Here is a 17,429-nt window from a genome sequence, read left to right on the forward strand (position 1 = left end):
TCTGGGGATTTTACGAAGGGTCTGGTGTAATTCAGGAACTGAAAGAATTTTAGCATGGCTGGAGTGTAGAGTTCAAAGAGAAGACCACCAAGAGTGAGGCTGGAAAGGTATTCATTACAGCTAGCATTTTCTGTGAGTTTACTAGTTACACTATGTTAATGGCTCTACATGCATTATTTTAATGAGATCACAGAAAGTGACTTTACCAAAGTCATATGTTAGAAAACAGTGAAACTATGATTCAAAGCCAGTTTTAACTTCAGAGCCTGTGCTCCAAACCATATGTTCCATGACATCCAAAGATCTGCAAAGGCAGGCTGCAAAGGGATAAAACCAGAGGCAAGAATGCTTATTAGGGAATAGTTGCAGAAATCCCGGTATGAAATGCTGGCAGACTTAAGATGGCCTTGGAAATGGAAGGGCCATCAGTAGATGGATTCCAGAGATTTAGGAAGGAGAATCTACAGGACTTGGTGGTTGTTTGAATATGAAAGGCAATGGTGAGGAGAGAGGGGAGGAGGCTAGGATGACTCTTCATTTTGTGTCTTTGTGGATGGTACGTCATTTGCTGAGATTAAAAAACAAGCAGCAACAAATCTGGGAGGAAGATGAGTTTAGAGCCTGTCAAGTTGGAAGCACCTGTGGGACATCCAGGTAGAGATGACCAGTTGACAGTTCAGGGCTGGTCCTGAACCTCAGGAGAAGCTGTATAGTTACCCAACATCAACGTATCATTGGTAATTGACTCACAGAGAGGGTGAGATAGAGAGCAAAGAGTTCCTACTAGGATAATCATGCTAAAGTAGAAACTTTTCCTTAAATCTAGTAGTCGAGTCTTACAACATAATCTGAGCTTTGATTTATCTGCGTCCTTTTACAAGAACTATTCCTCAAATGTTTGTGGAGTGTCCTATTACAAACTGAAACCAGATATCTGTGATAAACAGGTACAAAAAAGGGAAGCCACCATAAGAAAGAAAGCATAAAGAATAAATGGCCTTTTCTGACATTTTTGTTTGATTTAAAGCCAGATTTAAACTTGAGTATGACTCATTCTATATTTTCTATAAGAACATAGGTGATGAATAAAATATTATTTATATTATACTAATGCAAGAAACTGCTTCTCCTAGGAAAATTCTATGCATTATTCACGCAGAAGAATGAATGGATTAAAATCCAGCAATAACATCAGTGGGGTCCCTAGCTTATCAATGACCTCTTTAAAATGTGGCCTCACAATTGAACATAGTCCTTCTCCAATATGGGCAACTGACGTTTTCTGTATCTTACATGAAGTACTAAAAAAACATAGTCTAAGACTCTTAAGTCATGCTGTCCCCTCCTGCTACCCCTCAACCTCTCTAAATGGAAATTCTAAGCTACCTCAGTTATAGTCATCATAACAAGATGGGATTTAGGCTTAGCTGAATTCATTTTGTCTCTCTTTTCTTTTAGAAAGCATCACAGTCTTCACATGATGTGGCTTCTAAAGACTCAAGGACCACCCACCTTACCAGTCTGCAATGGCAAAGGCAGAAATGGATATTCAAACACCACAGCTTCCATTCTGTTATTAATCACTCTGTAGACATGTGCCACCACTACAGGGAGTGAACTGCACCAAGGGGGAAAAGTTCCAGGGGCCCCCGAACCACCAGCACTCTTGTTTCTCCCCCTGGAGAGAAAGCAGAACTATGGCATTTTATAGCTGTTGTTTGATCCTCTTGGCAATTACCTGGTGCACTTCTGCCTATGGGCCTGACCAACGAGCTCAGAAGAAAGGGGACATTATCCTCGGGGGGCTCTTTCCTATTCATTTTGGAGTAGCAGCCAAAGATCAAGATCTAAAGTCAAGGCCAGAGTCTGTGGAATGTATCAGGTAAGGAAAGGAGCCAAGTCAGAGAGTCTCTTCTCTTCTGGTGGTTGGAGAAAAGCTGTATCAAACCCAAAATAATTTTTTTTCAAACTTGGTTTTATTTTTTTCAAAAATGGTGAGTGGTAGTCATGCTGAAATTATTCCATGACCCTCTTTAAAAGAAAGTTTTCAAAAAGTAAAATTTCAAATATACTGAATAGAAAAATCCATGGCCTGTTGGGAGTATGTGCCAGTCACTTGGTAACTGAGTTGTCATTGTTCATATCTGGCAGCAGTGTTGCTTAATGGAAGACTAAGTACCTAGAAGGCAATTTATTATAGGTCTTGCAAACCTGAGTAGTAACATCTCCCATTTACCTTAAGTGCCCCAAAGGTCAATAATACCTGAGTGTTAGCTGCCTTATTCTCATTTTTTTTTTTTAAAGGATTTTAAAGTTGAAAGAAACGTCAGTGGCTGGCATGACCCAGGCATCTACAAAATGCAGTCTATAGTATTTTGGAAGCCCTTCGTATAGAAGGCTGAAATCCTCTTGTTTAACACAGAATATACCTAACACTGATGGGAGAAACCACAGAATCCATCTAAATCTCTCACTGAACTCTTTCTTCAGCCATGTGAAGACAGCTAACTTATCCCATTGAATCACTTCTTTTCCAGGCCTGAATCTGTTTTCTGAACAATTACTTCATGACTTGATTTCCCTCCATTTGAGGCTCCCTAATTTATCATGACTCTAGCAGAATATGGCACCTAGAATTAGGCAGTTCCTTCAAACAAAATCTGACTTCCACAGAGTAGAATGGACTGTATATCACCTCCCTTCACAAGGATATCAGAGACCGTGACTGCACCCCAAGTCTTTACCCAACTTCTAAGAGAAAATAACACTTTCTCTCTAAGACTTGCAATGTTCAGAAGGGATCCAGCACTCTTCCATGGTCTCCCTGATTGCTGGAAAATGAACATGAAAACTAGAATTGCTCCAACAAAACTGGATTTCTGTTCATGTTCTAATGAGAGCTTTAAAATTAGATAGCATTTTCACATTTTTCTCATAAATACAGAAAAACTAAGTACAGAATTTCAACTATGCTGATCATATTCTCCATATAACCCATTTGGACAAATATCTTCTTTGTTGTACCCTGCTGACCAGAGTTGTGCATGTGCCATGTATATACCTAGGGTTAAGCAAAAAGCCCTGGAATACTATATTTTTTTAATTATATTAAAGAAAGATAGTAAAATCAGTTTAGCAGTATAAATGTTTTATGTAAAGAAAAATTCTATAATCTCTCTTAACTTAAAACTTAACTTTTAACTTAAGGTTTAAAACAAATAACTAAACAACAACAAAAAAATGATGGAAACATAAAGAAAATGACTAAGAGAAAAGGTCACATTAAAAGTTAGGAAACTGGGTGGAGGGGAATAAATTAGGAATCTTGGGGCACCTGGGTGGGCTCAGTTGGTTAAGTGTCTGACTTCGGCTCAGGTCCTGATCTCACAGTCATGAATTCGAGCCCCACATTGGGCTCTCTGCTGTCAGTGCAGAGCCCACTTCAGATCCTCTGTCTCCCTCTCTCTCTGCGTTTCTCTGCCCCTCTTTGCATGCATTCTCTCTCTCAAAAATAAATACATAAAAATAAAAGTTTGGAACCTAAACAACACAGTGGAGTACAGCAAATATTTCTTACCTCCTGCCATTGAGTTCAAGTAGTATAACCTACCATATAAAGAGAGAACCTGTGGAGTTGTTACATTTCCTCCTTTGGACGTTGATACACTGATTTAGCATACTTAACTAGCTAGCCCTCACTCTGAGCTAAATCTTGGGAGAGTGAAAACTATGTAACTGACCCTACTTCTCTTTGTTTAATTTGCTCGATTTTTATTTAAAATAATGTTCTTTGAAAAGCAATGCATACTCATTTTTTAAAACAGAATATATAAATAAACCAAAAGCCCACAATTTTAAAAGCCATTGCTCCACCACCCAGAAATAATCACTATTTGTAAACAGCCTTCCTACATGTTTGTTTGTTTGTTTGTTTGTTTACAAAGATGAGCTCTATCATCTCCCTTTCCCCTTTGACCTCCAGTAATGTCATAATCTAAATTTGTGACTCTGCAAATCTGAGGTTAGTTTTAGGCTCCTACGTATTAAAATCCTAATCTTATTTATATTTTCTGTAGTCCTTTTTTAAAAATATCTGTATTATTTTTAATACTTTAGATCAGCAACTTCAAACCTTTTGCTGGATGAAGCAGATACAAATTATTCATTCTATTACTAATAACAATCTTTGCTACCATTGCTTCCTCTGTGTAAGGCACCAGGCTGAGAATTTTACATAATTATCTCATGTTCACAGCTATCATATGAGGTAGGCATTGTCCCCATTTTACAGAGAGTAAAATGAGTCTCAAAGAACACATCATGAAAACAAAGAATAACACAGCCATGATTCAAACCGAGCTTTGCCCAGTCCCTACTCTTAAGTGGTTGACCAGAAAGCCTCCCATTTTCTTCCATTTCTTCTTTCTTGCAGGTATAATTTCCGCGGGTTTCGCTGGTTACAAGCAATGATATTTGCCATCGAGGAAATAAACAGCAGCCCAGTCCTTCTTCCCAACATGACACTGGGATACAGGATATTTGACACTTGCAACACTGTTTCTAAAGCCTTGGAGGCCACTCTGAGTTTTGTGGCACAAAATAAAATTGATTCTCTGAACCTCGACGAGTTCTGCAACTGCTCAGAGCATATCCCCTCTACTATCGCTGTGGTGGGAGCAACTGGTTCAGGCATCTCCACAGCGGTGGCAAACCTGCTGGGCCTCTTCTACATTCCCCAGGTACACATGACTTCTTATATGGGGCAATGCGGGCAGGGATCAGGACTCGAGTGACTTCCATGCCCAGTGTCCATACAGTTTGCTATTTTCCTATCTCTGGCTTTACACTGGCACCAAAAAAACCCCTTCTAATTAGTAGGGGCACTGTACCATGACCATTTGGGATTTCTGAGACCCCAATATCAACCATGTCCACTAAACCTTCACAACTCTTCCAAAATTCTTTTAAACATACCTTGTGTAAAACTTTGCCTTTTTTGCCAGGTATTTATTTTCCATTCCATTCCTTTAGTAAATGACCATTCTTCTGCCTTTACTAAAAGGAATGAGGCCATATGATGTAAACTTACCTTTCAAACTCAAAATCTGTCCCTAATCCTATTCCTTTAAAATTCTGCCTCTCTAACTTCTGGCTTAAAGTTTAGCTCAGGGGGAAGCAGAGTATATTTTCTCACAGAACAAGAACTTAATCATTGTCTTGCACATTCCAGAATGGAAAATATTCTATTTCGTTCAACAATATTTATAGAGCACATATGAACAAATAGTGTCCACCCTGCAGGAACTCACCCTAGATGAGGAGAGGTCTGCATTTTCAAATGCTAACAATTCACTGAAACAAGTGCTTTAATAAACATTTGTTCAAAGTTGCATATTTTTCCCCTATGGAGCAAATCTTTTTTCATGTTAATATTTATAGATCTATGACATCATTTTATAATACTGAAAAGTTGGAAACAACCTAAATGTCCGTGGATGAGAGAATCAGCTCAATTGTAATACATCCTTTACATCAATTTTAAAATTATAGATCATGCTTTAAATTTATTTTTTTCAATGTCTAATATTTAAAATTTGTTAAGAGTACCTTTGATAAATTCACATTTATATGTTGGGAGGTCCCCATTTCTTTGGTGATAGACATTATCCTTTTATATTCATGTGGCAACTGAAAAAGACTTGTCATCATTTCCCGAATCCTTACTTCAGGGAATTAAAGGTGTTTCCCATGGGGAAGCCCTGGCTTTATAACTTTTGCACAAAATGATCTAATAATGGTCGGTAAATGTGTTGGGTAAGATGCAAATATGCATCTTATAAATTTTGCATATTGTACAGTATTTTTTTAATACACAGTGAAAGTAAGTTTTTGTGGCCAAGAGGCACAAGGTATAATTGTGGATAAGGTAAATAAAGAATATAAATGTAAAGGTTTTAATTCTTTATGGTTTGGATGAAAGACAAGGTTAAGCTAAATTTGAATTATTAAAGTGTCATGAAGACTATAATTCTCAGTCAAAACAATGTAAGTATATCTACAGTAATGTTTCTCTTCCATGACTGCGTGTTAGAATCACATGGGGAGCCTTAAAAACCAATACCTGGGTTTCACACCATAGAGATCCTGGTTTAATTGATATGAGATGCAGCCTGGGCATCAGGAGTTTTGAAAGCTCCCAAGGTGATCCTAATGTGCACCAGAACTGGGAGCCACTGCTCTGCAGGGTAGGGGCAGAGGCCAAGGGTATTTCTTATGCTACTCATGCCACCAAGTGGATGGAACAAGCAGACCAGCTAGAAAAGTTCTGGACAGAAGTTTTCTGACTCATTCATGAAATTCTCCCCTCTCACAATATAAGAAAGTTTTGTGTATTTTTAAGAGTTGTTTTTTTTTCTTTGTGGGGAGAACTGGTAGTGAAGTAGTATTTACCCCCCTCATTCCTAGTTTCTTTTTAAAAACTAGACAAATATTATAAATGCATTCTTTAAGAGAAACATATTCATAGTAGATATATTTGTAATTTTAATCCTTTTAAAACCCTTTTCAACCCATTTTTCAAAAAGAAGAAGTAAACATTAATGGATAAATTTACAAAATGCCTGAGTAGCTTTTTCATTTGCAAAAATCTGACAGAAGCCTGTTGTTTGGGTCTGCAAGTAGAGCTCTGTGAAAACAACAACATCTCAATAAATTACTTAATCTAACTACCTACACCTCATGATCTCTCATAATAGAGCAAGAAGGGGCTTGCTGATAAGAGAAAAAACTGTCAATTTTATATTGTAACTTCCAAAATCAAAGCTCTTGTCAGAAAAATCATGCTCTTTAGCAAAGTTGGTCGTGGTCTTTCATACACCAATGTCTTTCATGTTTTTGATGTAGAAACCATTGGTAAGAAGAAATATATTGGAAAATTCATTTTAAAACACTAAACATAGAAAAGTAATTGTTTCAATGGGTGAGAAATATTAAAGACATTCCCCCCAATTTTTTAACTTAGTTTCCTTTAAAATCTCTCTAGAAAACTAGAGAAAAGAACTATTAGACTCTCCTTCGTTAACAAGAGGGAGACTAACTGGAGACTGAAGGAGAGAACCTAGACAGACTAGGAAAGAAGAACCCCTTGGGGCTCCTCTGAAGAGCCTTAGGTTTATCACCCACAGAGAATTGCATTCCTTCCAGAAGTGAGTCATGGACACAGTGTTCATCATAGTAAAGGGGAAGCTAAATGTTTAGATCAGAACCTGGACATAACAGGAAGAAGATGTGTACATGGATATATGATAACCAATGAGACATCACAAAGGAAGTTAGGAGCAACTTTGCAACAGCGTGTAAAGACTCTCCTTGAAAGGGTAAGTAGATTCTACTATTGTTGGGTTGACTTTATGGCCAGACCCATTTCTGAAAGTGGCATTGTGAAGAATCACCCACTGGGAATTAGAATGCTCCCCCAAAGACTGACTGATGCTTGAGTGCTCACACTGGAGAGGAACATATTCTGGTTGTCTTCATCCTTTCATCCCATCTGCAATGAACAGCATGTTTGATAAATTAATGAATGCTCAAAAAGCCAACCCCACAGAGCCTTGAGGTTCATCTGGCATCTCATTCACTCATTCATCCTATGTTCTTTCCAGGTCAGCTATGCCTCCTCCAGCAGACTCCTCAGCAACAAAAATCAGTTCAAGTCCTTTCTCCGTACCATCCCCAATGATGAACACCAGGCCACTGCCATGGCAGACATTATCGAGTATTTCCGCTGGAACTGGGTGGGCACAATTGCTGCTGATGATGACTACGGCCGGCCAGGGATTGAGAAGTTTCGAGAGGAAGCTGAGGAGAGGGACATCTGCATCGACTTCAGTGAACTCATCTCCCAGTATTCTGATGAAGAAGAGATCCAGCAAGTGGTGGAGGTGATCCAGAATTCCACAGCCAAAGTCATTGTTGTTTTCTCTAGTGGCCCAGACCTTGAACCCCTTATCAAGGAGATTGTCCGGCGTAATATCACAGGGAGGATCTGGCTGGCCAGCGAGGCCTGGGCCAGCTCTTCCTTGATTGCCATGCCCGAGTACTTCCATGTGGTTGGAGGCACCATTGGATTCGCTCTGAAGGCTGGACAGATCCCAGGTTTCCGGGAATTCCTGCAGAAAGTCCATCCCAGAAAGTCTGTCCACAATGGTTTTGCCAAGGAGTTTTGGGAAGAAACCTTTAACTGCCACCTCCAAGAAGGTGCTAAAGGACCTTTAGCACTGGACACTTTCCTGAGAGGTCATGAAGAAGGTGGTGGCAGGATAAGTAATAGCTCCACTGCCTTGCGACCTCTCTGTACAGGGGACGAGAACATCAGCAGCGTGGAGACCCCTTACATGGATTATACACATTTACGGATATCCTACAATGTCTACTTAGCAGTCTATTCCATTGCTCATGCCCTGCAAGATATATATACATGCTTACCTGGAAGAGGGCTCTTCACCAATGGTTCCTGCGCAGATATCAAGAAGGTTGAGGCTTGGCAGGTACATACTTCACTTAGATAGCAGTTCACTGTGTAGCAGAATTGGACTGACCCAGGCAAGACAGATAAAGTGGTCACCTCAAAAAGACAGTATCTAAATGATGTTGCTATACATAGCTTTGGGTTCAAATTGCCTTTTCAAACATTCTAAGTAACTGACTTCTGCAAAATTGATAGTAATTTAATTTGGTTATCTGTTTAAAGCCTTGGTTCAACTGTTCTTTAGTCCAGGGGTTCAGAATAACTAAAGTATGGCCCCTAAGAGCTTTTAAAAAAATTTTTTTAATGTTTATTTATTATTGAGAGACAGAGAGACACAGAGCGTGAGCAAGGGTGAGGTAGAGAGAGGGGGAGACACAGAATCTGAAGTAGGATCCAGGCTCTGAGATGTCAGCACAGATCCCAACGCAGGGCTCAAACCCACAAACTGTGAGATCATGACCTGAGCCGAAGTCGGTTGCCTAACCAACTGAGCCACCCAGGTGCCCCAGCCCCTAAGAGCTTTTAAATATCCTGGAACAGATTTAATACTATGTATTAAATGGAGTACATGGAGTATTTTTACAATTATGGTAAATTACAGATCTTGTCCTCTTATAACAAGTATTAGTTTAGTACCTATTAAATTCCATATGCTAGTGTTATCGCATTTAGCCACTACTTTTACCAAAGTATTATTCACAATATAATGTGATAGACCACCCAACAGGCCAACTAAGCTTAGGACACAAGCAAATCAAGGGCACAGGAAAAAAAAAAAAAAAAAAAAAAAAAAAGACACCTCTCCTTACAAAGATTTGATATTGGATATTTTAAAAATAAACACTGAAGTAGTTATCATAGAAAATAACTGGAACTTAGGTGGAATTCCTACACTCATTTTAGACTTTAGTCTTGTTTTGTATTTTTGAATTGAATTGCACATAGAAGAGACATCATAATTTTTCTCATTTCATAAAATTTCTGAAGATAAAAGTCTGGTCTGACTTAAATCCTACATAGTTGTTCGTGTCTTGTGTAGTTACCTTGATTTTTCAATCAAACCTTGTTTTATACTGCTTTTATTTTTTCCTCAGTTCCAGACTGACCTATCAGAGAGTGCATGATTATAGGGGGAGGGGAGAGGAGACATTCCTGAACATGAGCTGAATGACCCAGTCTCCAGCTTGAGCTCCAGCTCACCCATAAATTAGCTGCATCATCCCTGGCAAGCCACTGTTCTAAGTCAGTCTCTTCATCTGTAAAATGGCCTCAATATCTAGCCCACTTTCTGCCCAAGGTTCTTTTAAAGATGAGATGTGATGACATATGTGAAAGCAATTTATAAACTTTCAAGTTCTAAACAGATGATGATTATTATAGTAGCATTTCAATATGCTTCTAATTAGGCAACCAGGTTAAAAATGATAACTACAACAGCTGTGTATGTAGAACCCTACCACCACAGACCCTTGGGAAAAGGTATAAAGAAACAAAGAATATACAACCTATGTCAGTCATTTTAGAGACTATCATAGGGTAAGGAGCGGTGTCGAGGCTGGCAGAATGAGCCAGGACCTGCAAGTGCTTCTCAGCCCTTCTCTTGTGGGGAAAACCACACTCAGACATCATTGTTGGCTAAAGTTTCTCATCTCTATGAGGTACTTAAAGTCTCCTTCCTTGCACTGCATCACCTGTTTCCTGAACCCTGGCAAAGAAGCACTCTAATGACAGTCAAAGACCAAAAAAGACTTCAAGAGCCATTATGATAAAGAGTGGAGTTTTAAGATGGAGGAACAAAGGGACAATCTTTTAGCAAATACTGTTGTCTTTCCTCCCTTCCCTTCCATGTCTCCTAAAAGGAAGACTCCAGCTCTTGAAAAGCCGACAGGACCAGGGTGGGGTTGAAGGGAAAAGAGGCTTCCAGTGGGTAATTTGACATTTCTGTTCTTCAATGACTCCTTTCCAAACAAGGAAGTAAGATCTAGATTGTCAAGACCAAAGCTTGGGCATATATGAAAAAAGCTGTAAGAATGAGGCTACAGTCAAGAGTGGGACTTTTAGTTCCATACTGTAGAAAACCCAAACCAAACTGGCTTAAACAGAAGAAACTCATATTATTAGTAGCCCATAATACTGAAAATTTCAGAAGTATTCCAGATACAAGTAGATGCTTTCATCTCCATCTCTGTTCCTTATTCCTCAGGGTTAGCAGTTTTCAACCTCTATAATAGCTTCAGGCTCATAAAATCTTTACTACTCGGCTCTTATTTCCCAAGATCTCCTGTATAAGTCCCAGAAACCACACTGATCGACCTGTCTAAGATCACATATCTATCACTGAAGCTAGGAGTGGAGTCCTTTCAAATTACATAGGGAGAGTTAGAGGGGGAGTGGACCCCCAAAGGGAAATCAGGGTGTTACCAAAGGAGGAAAAAAGAGAAGCAAAGCAGACAAAATTTAAAAAAATATCCACCACACAGACACCTCAGTTGACCCTACTTACAAGTTAAGATGTGCCCTCCTGGCTCATACACAGTCTGGCACAATTCATTCAGGAGAGGAGACAGAAAAATAGAGTCACAGCTCTAGGGAGGAATAACATGTGGCCATTGGCCAAAATGTCCTGTGTGCTTTCTGTAAAAGCTTCCTTTAAGCCTCAGGAACCCAGGCAGTTGGGTGGGAATTCTAGAATTTAAGATGTTGGCCATGTCTTTTGTATCAGGAGATAGACCAGCAATTATTCACTCTCATTATTTTAAAAAATTTTTTTAATGTTTATTCACTTTTTGAGGGAGCGAGAGAGAGGGAGGGGCAGAGAGAGACAGAGACAGAGAGAGAGAGGGAGACCCAGAATCCGAAGCAGGCTCCAGGCTCCGAGCTGTCAGCATGGAGCCTGACACAGGGCTCAAACCCACAAACCGTGAGATCATGACCTGAGCTGAAGTCGGACACTTAACAGACTGAGCCACCCAGGCACCCCTATTCACTCTCATTATTAAGACCTATATGGAAACCTATCACCCCTATAATCTATACAATCTAATGTAAGTATCTCAGCCTAGATTTCAACCCCTACCTTCTCTCAATTCTCTCATAAGCCAACCTGACTGGCACCTCCCCATAAAGCACTTATGAATTTTTGGCATAGCATTTTTGTTTAGATTATATCCTACACCTGAAGCACCATCCATTTTTGTCCCACATAACACTGTCCACCACAAATTTTTAACTTTTTCAAAATTCACTTTCTCCTAGAAGTCTTCTCAAGTCATACTCCCACATACACGTTTTACAATCTTTCTTCCTCATTTTTGCCATTTATATATTCAGCTTAAATTTCCACAACTCTTTAGTTGACTGAAATAGATTCTTACTAATTAAACTTCTGATTAAATTAGGTCAATCACAAGTTCTTTCTTTTGTTGATGTTTTTCCCACTAAATTTATCAATTCATATCCTTAAAAGTAACACTAACAGATAATTTATGAGCGCACAGCACACAATTCCCTCCTGACCTCCATGGAGATCCCCAAGTCCTTCTCCACTGCTCCTCACCTCTCTCTTCACACTGACTCCTCCACTGGACTGTTCAACACTGTGTCCAGAATGCCTGACACCTGTGTATGTGTAGAATAAATGAAAGAAAGAGTAGTGATCTAGTTGATTTGGCCTGACAACACTACCTAGAGCCCTTTGCAGAGAACTGTTCAATCTAACAACCCACCCTTACATCAATCACTCTGGTTTAGGTATTCTTGGTTTTGATTAGATAAGCCTGGACCACATGCCCAACAATCAAATTTGTATGGAAAATCATGTAAGTGTGGAATCACCTTCTTCCTTCTCTCAGGATGACTGTGCACAAGGCATGCTTCCTAATTCCCCCACCTTACACCAACCACTCACTAGTCAAAAAATAGGTATGCATGATGACAAAACCATGGTGATAACAGAAGCCAAATCAAATTGATCTTTCCAGAAATTGCTAATACTGTTGGGATTTGGAGAGGGGTGTGAATTGGGATGAAAACCAGAAGAAATGGAGGGGAGATAAGGATCAGTCTGGATCTCCCAGCACTCTTAGTGTAGGAAGTGGGCAAGAAACAATAGACTCCTTATCTGTGCAAACCATTCTTCATTCACCTCTGTGTGAACAGGGTGCTTTGTATACCCCATCCCATGTTCCCTCTGTGTTAAGTGATGCCATGTGTAAGAACTAGAATCCTAGACAACAGTGGGGGGGTTTTTAGTGTCTAGTCTTTGGTTTATTTCAATTAGCCATTAGAGTATGTGCCAAGAGGTAATTCCCATTTATGCTTATAATGAGCAACAGTTTGACTTTAAAATCTTTTAGAGGAAATACCCTAAAAGGCCACAAGATGGAAATATTACCACATAAAAGATAATATGTGATCATCTCTGTGTGTGCATGTTGTAAACTATGTGTCTCTCTCTTAATGTGTCGAAATTTCCCAGTGTTTAATTTTCTTTAAAAACCTGTCAGTTTCTCTGTCTGTATGTTATCTTCTATGTGTCAGTCTTTCTTTTAGCTTTTTTCCTTTCTCTTCCCCTTCATTTATTCTTATTTTCCTCATATTTCTCCCTAAATAAAATAACTTAGAAGCATATTATGCTGGATTACAAATCTCAAGGAAATTTTTATATTTTCTTTTTTAATGGAACTATTAGTCCCTCTTTTAAAACTGCAAAAGAAGAGTGTTCTCGCTTGGGGAAATATCTAACTTATTTTATAATGTATGTTGATTTTTGTGGGTCAGTAATTATCAATTTAAAGATTCCCTGTCATTCCTTTTAAGGATGAAATGGTTTCCATCTCCACCTTCCCTGATATGCAAGGTATTATGTAGAAAATTAAGTGCTCAAATGCAAAACTTGACAGTCAGAATGCCAAAAGAAATATTAAAGATATCTAAAGAGATGACTTAGAGATATGCCTTAGAAAACAATTAAGTGATTATTAATGGACAAGGTAAAACTGACTGTGAGGATGAAACACTACGTACCTTAAAGGTTAGGATTTGAAGTAAGGAAGAAAACAAAAGATATCATCTGGGATGGGCTTTGAAGGATGGACAGGATTTTTGGAAAGTGTTCCTTAGAGAAAATGTCAAATGCAAAAGTAACATAGGTAAAACCCAAAAACATCATGCTGAGTGAAAAAAATCCAGACCTAAAAAAAAAAAAAAAAAAAAAAAAGAATACATCCTGTAATTACATTTATATGATATCCTTTCTCTAATGATAGAAAGAAAAGAGATCCACAGCTCCCTAGGGCTGCAAGTGGGGGTGAAGATTAACTTGGAAGGGACATCTGGGAACTTTTTGGGGTGATAGTAGTGGTGGTTACACAGACATGTACATTTGCCAAAACTCAGTACTCTTAAAATAGACATATTTTATCCTCTGTCAACTTTACTGCAATAAAGTTGATTAAAAATATAAAACAATGAAAAGACCCTGGAGTGGGAAAGTACAGGCCATGCATGGAGTTCTGGATGTCGTTTAGTATGGATCACTTTTCCAATTAAGGCCGCTTGTGTTGCCACAAGCATTATACATGCCTCCATGATCCCACTTTAAAAATAAGCCCATCTTCTCAACCTATATTTTATATTAGTTAACCTTTGTAACTAGCAATAGACAATGTGATAGACTACCTAATCTGACTCCTACAGCTGAATGGATAATATATAATGTAATGGTTGACAAGTTTGGACTCTAGAGCCAGGCTAACTAGATCTAAATCCCAATTGCTACCTAACAACTGTATGGCCATGGGCAGTCACTTAATGTGCCTGTGCCTCACTTTCCTCACCTGAAAAATGGAGATGTAGAAATTCATTATAAGGATGACCTTAGTTAACATGTATAAAGTGCTCAGGATACTGACTATATATAATAAGTGTTCAGCAAACACTAGTCTTGAGTAGTATTCTTTTGTAGGTGAGGAAAGTAAGACCCAGAGAAGCCAAAATGATTTGCCCAAAGTCACGTACCTAGCCACATCTGCCCCCAGGCAGCAACCAAGGTTACTGTTAAAAGAACCATGTGCCAAATTGTCCCTTTAGGCACATCCTTTCTAACTCCTAAGAGGCTGCTGGGTCAGTCAATGGTTTCACAGTACAGACACAGAAACAGTACAGTGTGAAAATAAGTAAGAGTGGACACAACTGATGAAATTAGAGTATAGCAAACATCTCTCTGTCCATCTCGAATATAATTGTGTCTCTTGTCACTAAAAAAAGTGCCTGTTTGGCCCATATTAGGTGCTTAATAAATACTTTTTGAATGAACAAATAAAGAGAATGAGACAATGGTAAGTAACAGGGGTAAATAGAGGTTAAGTGAATAACAAAACAGTAGAGCCATAGGCACAGATAAAAGAGAAGGTGAGTGGTCTGAAAGAAGTCAGTAGAAAATGCCCATGCAAAAACAAAAAAAAAAAAACAAAAAAAACCACAAAAAAACAATAAAATTCGGGCTGAAACTTAACTCTTCATTAAAGAGGTAAATGACAGAGGAAAAACACCACTTCAATAAAGATTTTAAGAGTATAAACAGGATTATGGAGACATGAAGATACAGAAACCATTAAATTTTATTCTTATTTTATTTTTTTAATATAATTTATTGTCAAGTTAGCTAACATCCAGTGTATACAGCGTGCTTTTGGTTTTGGGGGTAGATTCCAGTGATTCATCGCTTACATAGAACACCCAGTGCTCATCCCAACAAGTGCCCTCCTCAGTACCCATCACCCATTTTCCCTCTCCCCTGCTTGCCCCCTACCAACCCTGTTTGTTCTTTATATTTAAGAGTCTCTTACAGGTTGCCTCCCTCTCTGTTTGAAACTATTTTTTTTCCCTTCCCTTCCCCCATGGTCTTCTGTTCAGTTTCTCAAATTCCACATATGAGTGAAAACACATGATATCTGTCTTTCTCTGCCTGACTTATTTAACTTAGCATAATACCCTCCAGTTCCATCCACATTGTTGCAAATGGCAAATTTCATTCTTTCTCATTGCCAAGTAGTATCCCATTGTATATATAAACCACATCTTCTTTATCCATTCATCAGGTGATAGACATTTAGGCTCTTTCCATAATTTGGCTATTGTTGATAGTGCTGCTATAAACATTGGGATACATGTGCCCCTATGAATCAGAACTCCTATATCCTTTGGATAAATTCCTAGTAGTGCTATTGCTGGGTCATAGAGTGGTTCTATTTTTTAATTTCTTGAGAAACCTCCACACTGTTTTCCAGAGTGGCTGCACCAGTTTGATTCCCACCAACAGTGCACAAGGGTTCCCGTTTCTCCACATTCTTGCCAACATCTATTGTTTTTTAATTGACACAGGCTTCCTAAGGATCTTATCAGGAAAAAAAATTTAGCCTAATTTGTACTAATGAAAAAAACCCAAAAGGAGAAAAGAAACTTAAAAAAAATCTATTTTGACTGATTTTATTTTTTAAAAGGGGGGCCTGATCTTTCCTGCTATTACTTTGAATGAATTTATTATAGCTAATAGAATAATTCTGGATCTCTCTATATTAAGGGGATATCAGTCCTATATCTCAAGTGTTGATTGCTCTCTTCATCTTCTGGCATACTTCTGTCATCAATCTTATATGGAACAGTTTTGGGGGGGACTTTTAAGTTACAGTGATACCTCAAAGGGAGAAATTGTATTGGACCTTAATCCCACAGTATAATTTTGAGTATTTTGCTTTTAAAAATAGGTTTAAGTTATAACTGATTATATAAAACTTTAATTTTTATGACCTTCAATGGTAAGTTTTTCAAAAAGTGAATCCTAAACCTTTTCAACCTTATCTGAAAGTTCCTTTGTTTGTTTGTTTTTGTTTGAGTGTAGAACTTAGAACTTTATATTTTCAGTCTGAATCAGCTGACTTCAGCCCAACTGCACTGGCTAGCACCTCCAGTATAATACTCTATAGCCACAGTGAGAATGGACATTATTCTCTTGTTCCTGATCTTAGAGGAAAAACATTCAATCTCTCACCACTAAGCATAATGTTAACCGTAGGTTTTGTAGAGGATTCAGGAGGTTCCTTTTTACTCCTAGATTATGGAAATTTTTTATCAGGGATGGAGATTGGATGTTACCAACTACTTTTTCTGTATTTATCGAGATCATCATATGGTTTCCCTTTTGTAGTATGTTAATGTAGTTGAATGTTCACCCTTGCATTCCTACAACAATGTAGGAAGGTAGACAACTAAAATTTGGTTATGAAATTATTCCTCTATGTTCATGAGAGATATTGGTCAATAGTTTTATTTTCTAATAATATCTTTGTCTAGTTTTGGTATCTGAATAATACTGCCTTCAAAGAATGGGTTAGGAAGTATTGCCTCCCTGTCAATGTTCTGAAAGAGTTTGTGTGGAATTGGTATTACCTTCTTCCTTAAATATTTGGCAGAATTTATCAGTGAATTGGGCCAATTTTCTTTGTGGGAAAATTCTGAACTGCAAATTCAATTTCTTTAATACTTATAGAACTATTCCTTTGAAGACAGCTTTGAAGACAGCTTTGATTGTGTCTTTCAAAGACGGTGTCTAAGTTGTCGAATTTATTGGCATAAATTTGTTTAGAATATTGCTTATTAAATTATTTTTTTTCCTCTCTTTATTAAATTTTTTTTTAATTTATTTTTTTATTTTTTAATATATGAAATTTACTGTCAAATTGGTTTCCATACAACACCCAGTGCTCATCCCAAAAGGTGCCCTCCTCAATACCCATCACCCACCCTGCCCTCCCTCCCACCCCCCATCAACCCTCAGTTTGTTCTCAGTTTTTAACAGTCTCTTATGCTTTGGCTCTCTCCCACTCTAACCTCTTTTTTTTTT

The 17,429-nt window shown here is 38.3% G+C and overlaps 1 protein-coding gene across 1 annotated transcript in view; it reads left to right on the top strand.

Annotated features, from left to right (window-relative positions):
* Positions 1–1,416: 1,416 nt before the first annotated feature.
* CASR (calcium sensing receptor) overlaps positions 1,417–17,429 on the top strand; it is a 29,553-nt gene continuing 13,540 nt past the window's right edge. The window contains 3 exon segments of the mRNA XM_049628285.1: positions 1,417–1,882; positions 4,433–4,739; positions 7,662–8,546. Coding sequence (XP_049484242.1) covers positions 1,698–1,882; positions 4,433–4,739; positions 7,662–8,546 — 1,377 coding nt within the window. The 5' untranslated portion in view covers positions 1,417–1,697.

Source organism: Panthera uncia, chromosome C2 (assembly GCF_023721935.1).
Source record: "Panthera uncia isolate 11264 chromosome C2, Puncia_PCG_1.0, whole genome shotgun sequence".
Classification (NCBI taxonomy): Eukaryota; Metazoa; Chordata; class Mammalia; order Carnivora; family Felidae; genus Panthera; species Panthera uncia.